This window comes from Thalia democratica, chromosome 4 (genome assembly GCF_965202585.1).
Source record: "Thalia democratica chromosome 4, ktThaDemo2.hap1.1, whole genome shotgun sequence".
In the NCBI taxonomy this organism is placed as follows: Eukaryota; Metazoa; Chordata; class Thaliacea; order Salpida; family Salpidae; genus Thalia; species Thalia democratica.
The window spans coordinates 36,112,396-36,118,626 of NC_139168.1; the positions used below are offsets into that span (position 1 = coordinate 36,112,396).

General features: G+C 25.4%; 1 protein-coding gene across 1 annotated transcript; it reads right to left on the bottom strand.

Annotated features, from left to right (window-relative positions):
• Nucleotides 1-711: 711 nt before the first annotated feature.
• On the bottom strand, nt 712-5,907 carry LOC145834496 (aldehyde dehydrogenase, dimeric NADP-preferring-like). Its single transcript, XM_082941938.1, has 4 exons — nt 5,689-5,907; nt 3,040-3,990; nt 1,471-1,607; nt 712-981 (listed from the first exon to the last, which is right to left on the bottom strand). The coding sequence occupies exons 1-4, from the start codon at nt 5,890-5,892 to the stop codon at nt 798-800; spliced, it is 1,476 nt and encodes a 491-aa protein (XP_082798064.1). The 5' UTR covers nt 5,893-5,907; the 3' UTR covers nt 712-797.
• Between the last annotated feature and the right edge of the window lie 324 nt (nt 5,908-6,231).

Here is a 6,231-nt window from a genome sequence, read left to right on the forward strand (position 1 = left end):
TTTCGCTATTCATTAAATAGGAAAGGCTGTAAGAAGAAGAAATCCTAACACCAACTTAACTTGATATTTGAGGCTCCTTAAAGCTGGTTATTTTTATGGGCAGCTAAATGTTGTCAGTGAATATAGCATTCGCAAAGAAAAAACATTTGCTTTGATTTTTCGACAGGATTTAATTTTCTGGAGCTTTAAGGCTTAAAAAATTGTTCAGTCTATGTGAAGTGCATTTACATATACATAAAAAAACTTGTTAGCTATAGACTTTCGCAACATCAAAAAAAAATTATCGGTGTACAAAATTAAATAAATACTCACAAGCAATTATTGAATAAATATATTATGAAGAACAGATTGCACTTACAGCTTTATAAAAAAAAAACAAGTAACAAGACGTTTTTGTAACAAGTTATAAGTTTCAAAAAACAAAAATGCTTCCTTTCTTGTAAATTTTTATGTATCTTTCAGTCATAAGTATGATTAAATATAAAAACATTTGAATTTTTACTAATATTACGTAACAAGATTTTACTTCTAGAACATAGATTATATAAACATACAGCAAAACAAGTTCAATCTTAAAACTTATTTAAAAAATAACAAGGATTGCAGAAAGGATAGACTATAAAAATTGTTTGTCTAAAAATCTTCATGATAAAAAAAATATTATTATATATAAACAAGTATTAAAAAAAATTTGACTTAGAGTAACAATGTAATAAGTTTAGCTACTTGATTTACGTAGTTATTTTTTTAAGATTTATTTGAAAGAAAAAAGATCTAAAACTAAAAAGAGCCGAAATTTAACCAAAAAAATATTTTACACCGATTATAGCTAAAATCAATATTATTACATTCATAATTTTTTGAGGTATTACCCTTGGTGTTTTCTTGACAAGTATCTTGATCATTTTCATTTTTAGATCTGATATTGGAGGGTATCTGATATCAATAACAGCTTCTGGGGTGCCATCATCGTACACAGATCTGCAATAATTTTTCTTAAAACTTACACATAACTAGATTCATACAATTACACTATTTTACTTATATTACTAACACTTTAAAATTATTAAAGCTTTAACTTCATATGTTTTTAAAATTTTTAAATTAAGTTGTTTAAGTTTTTAAAATAGAAAGTAAATATTATATTTACTATAGTTATATATATATATATTCATATAATTTAAAAAAATTAATCCAAATAGTTTTTTAACCAGTTTCAAAAACAGTTTTTTAAACAAAGCTAAATAAAAAAAAATCCATTTTGTTTTACTTGATAAACAGTTTTAATAGCTTATCTTAAAGTAGCACATTAGTGTAGTTATTTATAACTTTTCATAGTTTCAAAACATGTTATATGATAAAAAATAAACAAAGAGTTTAAATAAGTATAAAAAAATGTAAATTTAAGTTCAAAACATTTTGTTCTTTTATCTTTTATAAGCTTATATAAAAATTGAGTAAATAATAAACCTCTTATGTGAAAAGGCGTCGAACCCATGTTTGCCATGGTAACTTCCGAAACCGGAGTTGCCCACTCCTCCAAACGGAAGTGAACTGGGCAAGTAATGCATGACGCAGTCGTTCAACGTCACCCCTCCCGATTGAACCTAAACAATAATTAATATAGTGTTTCTTTTTGCTTTATTAAGAACACGTATAAAACTTAAAATAGTATTGAATTTCAGCCTGTAGTATTCGATTTACGCGTTATGGACTCTTAATACTCAGGGATGTTTTTGTTAATAAGTTTATTGGGTTAAGTTTTTTATTATATAAAATATAACATTAAGTTAGTTAATACATACCGTTTAAAAAAACATGAGCAAATAACCACGGAAAAAGCTTCATTAATTTTCCCAAGAATTAAATGAAAATCTATAAAGGATTTGTAGCTAAAAATATATGACAAATTAAAATTCACAAATCAAATCTGAATAAAGAAATTTATCATCTTTACATAGAATAAACCTTAAAGATTTTTCATGTTTTTTTACGTATATGACGATAAAGTTTTGAATTTTTGTAAGATTTTTTGATCATTCCAAGGAATTTTAACGTTATATTAGTACCAAATATCTTAACAATTTTAGTTATTAATAATTAAGACACAGGTAAAGCATCTAAATTTCCTAAAATAACAACTTAAAAAGATATTATAATTTATAAGAACTAATATGTTCGTTTTTCTGATATTATTATTAATTTATCTTTTTTTAGTTGTCTTTTATTAACAAACCAATATTTATATTTTAAAAATTAACGAAAACATGTTATAATATAAACTTATTGTATAGCAGAATTACATCAAATTATTTTTTCTATTTAAAATACTTAAGAAAAACTATTTTGAGTAATAAAAAATTAGTATGACTTTGGTTGTTAAAAACCTGAGATTTAAAGTAAACATACATTTCTATAAATGATTGCATTTAAAAAACACTTTTTTTATAAAACAAATATTACCATACCTATTGCTTTTTCTTACTTTAAGCAAAAAGCAAACTTAAAAGTGCAAAATAACAACTTAAAAAGATAATATAATTTATAAGAATTAATATGTTCGTTTTTCTGATATTATTATTAATTTATCTTTTTTTAATTGTGTTTCATTAACAAACCAATATTTATATTTTAAAAATTAACGAAAACATGTTATAATATAAACTTATTGTATAGCAGAAGTACATCAAATTATTTTTTTTATTTAAAATACTTAAGAAAAACTATTTTGAGTAACAAAAAATTAGTATGACTTTGGTTGTTAAAAAACTGAGATTTAAAGAGAACATACATTTCTATAAATGATTGCATTTAAAAAATATTTTTTTTAGAAAACAAATATTACAATACCTATTGCTTTTTCTTACTTTAAGCAAAAAACAAACTTAAAAGTGCACAAAATATTAAACTAATCAATAAGGTTGGTAGGAACTTTTCAAAGTAGATAACTATCAATTGCATTATTCTCTTATAATATCTTAAAATACTTACATATTACTTAAAGAAAGCTTAACAATAACAATTAGTTAAGAAACTCACTTTACTCATTATTTTTTTCAAGGTGGTTCTGTTTCTGGAGAATGCGTACAAGGCAAGTGGCTTTTCATGCTTAAGTGCAATTTTAATCCCTTCATCAATGGTGTCAACTCCAATGACAATGAGTATTGGCCCAAACATCTCCTGTTTCATTATATCAGAGGACTCGTCTGGATCACACACTACAGTTGGAGCAACATATTTGTCTTTAATGTCAACTTGACCACCAAAAGCTACTTTGTCTTTGCAAGAATCAATAAGGACTTTGAGGCGATTGAGTTGAGTGTCATTTATAATGCGGGCAAAACTGCTACTTTTTTGAGGCTCGTTACCATAAAACTTCTTAACCCAACCTTGAAGAGAATTTACAAATTTATCTTGAACTTTTTTGTCCACTAAAACAAAGTCTGGAGACAGACAAATTTGTCCAGCATTGCTATACTTCGCATAGCAAATTCTTTTTGCTGCCAAGGAAACGTCACAGTCAGAATCAACAAAACAAGGATTTTTTCCACCTAACTCCAAAACTACAGGAGTTAGATTTTCTGCTGCTGCCTTCATCACAAGGCGGCCTACAAAGGTTCCTCCTGTGAAAAAAATCATGTCAAATCTGTTGTCCTTTAGCATCTGCGCTGATTCCTGTCCGTTTATGTTTATGACTGGGTAACAATTTGGGTCTACATACCTGGGTAGCAAGTTGAACAAGAGTTGGGCGGTTGCAGGAGCTGATTCGCTTGTCTTCAAAACTGCACAGTTACCAGCCGCAATAGCAGCTACCAGCGGGTTTATAAGCAACGAAAAGGGGTAATTGTAAGCACTCATGATCAAGCAGACCCCATAAGGTTCGTTTCTTATGTAAAGTGAAGAAAAGGCCTGTAATAGTTCTTTTTTCTGGTATTCGTCACTCGTCCATTTGTCTAGGTTATCTAATGCCTCAACTATTTCATTGTTAGCCTGTTATTCAATTTATATAAAAGTTTTTACATAGTTTGGGAGGAATTGTAATATTAAAAAACTTTAATTTAATTATTTTTAAACTACAGATGTTAAGAAGTTTAATGAGTCTAATAAATTGTAGTTTATTTATCTCAGGATATGTAATAATTACTTAACATAATTTTAAAGCTTTTGTCAATATGCTTTATAGATAAATGTTTTGAATATTAGTTTAGCACAATTACAATTATGAACAAAAACTAAAATTTAGTTATACTAAAAACAGCTAGAGTAAAAAAAAATGAAACTTTTTTATGCTTTAAGTTTTTTTTAGGTTAAATTTGCTTCCTTATTTCGTAAATTTTAAATAACTTATTTTTAAAATAGTTTTTGTAAAAATTATTTTAAAACTTGATAACTTTATCTAATTAATTTCTATAGTTTTATGCAATAAGCAAATTTTTTATGTAAACATTGTTTCTTATTTATAACTTTAACTCAAAGATTATTCTTAAAATGAATACAACAGTTTTTGAAAAAAATTAAACTATTTTCACATACAAATGCAAAGGTAAAGAAAAAAAAATTGCTTGCACTGCAGCTTTTTAAGCATTTATCTGTTCATAACACACACACAAATTATACTAGTATCAAAAATGTAACTATGTTAGAAAAACAGCCTGAGAAGAGATTATTTTTATCTTTGGTGTAATTTACTTTTACTACAGTCTGTATTTATATACACTTTTTAATTTACACCTACAGACTGGTAGAAGACAACCTTGCAAACTTTACAATTCTACAAGCACAAGGCCAATGGTTTATTTAAATTTTAGAAATAAATTTATTAGTGCAAGTTTTTCTGAAGTTTTTCAGGATTAGTTCAAAATCAATAGTTTTCAGTTTAAACAAGTTTATATGAATATTTTGTTGTGGTATTTTTCTTTTCAAAATAGTACTTAGTTGGTAACAACTATCAAAAATAGAATCCATTATGAATTTTACTTTTACAAGTCACTGTTTGATATTTGGCAAATAAAAATAATACGCATAATTATTACAAAATCACTTCTACAAATATTAATAACTTACATGAAACTTTTAAAGTTTTATTACATACAGATATATAAAAAAGACTAAATGATTAAAATTTTGAAATATTTTTGTCATAATTTAATGTTTATTTTCTAAGAAATGTTAGCTATCAGTACACTACACCAGCTTTATATGCATTTATTCTTTACAACAACTATCACATATACTTTATAATATAAAATTTAAAAGTGATTATCAAAAAAATTTCTATCTACAACTTTTTAAACAGCTTATAATCGATATTTAAAAACAAATAGGTGATAAAAAACATTAAGACTATTTTAAAAATTTTAACACATGAAGAAAAATCATTTTCTTTTTAATTAAAGACAGGTATAAACTAAATTGCTATTGTCAAAAATCACTTATCCTGAGAAAAGTATAAAAACAAAGTAATATTTTTAGAAAACTTAAAAGTTTAAAGAATTTGTCATGATTTCTTTTACAATGTTATTCTTCACTGATGATAATGATAATATCAAAAATAAAAGTCACAAGTAGACTATGCATTATAACGTTTACTGACTTTGAATCAAATTAAAAAAAGAAAGAAATACTAACCTCCTTATTTAGGTTGTTGAAATTAATTGCTATTTAAAACTTCTATAAAAAAAAACTAACAATAACTATTTCCATTGCCCAAGTATCCTTTTCATTTCTCCCTAAGTCAGATTTTGCAGCACTGCAGATAAGTTTTTCATTTTCATTTACAAGGCGCATTAAACCAAGAAGTTGCTGCTTTCTGAAAGCAATGTTTTTAGTTACACCACTTTCAAATGACTTTCTGCATCTTGATATCAAGCTAGTTACTTTCAGATTAGACATTTTTCAGAATAATTAAAGTCTGTAAAAATTAATATCATGGATTGATTATAAGTTTTTTAAAAGCTCAAAATTTACACAAATCATTGCAAGCAACCAAAACATATAATGTTTTTTATAGTTTTTTCTATCAGTTACATTTTTTAAGATTAAATATTATTTTTAACTGCATAATCATATAATACTACTAGAATGTTTTGAAATACAATGAACAAGTACAAAAAATTAAAGTAAAACAAAAGTTGATTAAAATTATGTCAAGACAAAACATTAATCGAAATTAGATGTACTTATTAAACTCACTTATAAGGTTCTATAAACAAAGGTTCTATAAAATATATT

Bases quoted from the DNA above. Each gene is read 5' to 3' on its own strand.
- LOC145834496 (XM_082941938.1), bottom strand. From the start codon at position 5,892: ATGTCTAATCTGAAAGTAACTAGCTTGATATCAAGATGCAGAAAGTCA. The intron at 3,991-5,688 runs GTTAGTTTTTTT...ATTGAATAACAG, and splicing joins GGGCAATGGAAATAGTTATT to GCTAACAATGAAATAGTTGA. The intron at 982-1,470 runs GTTTATTATTTA...AAATTATTGCAG, and splicing joins GACGCCTTTTCACATAAGAG to ATCTGTGTACGATGATGGCA.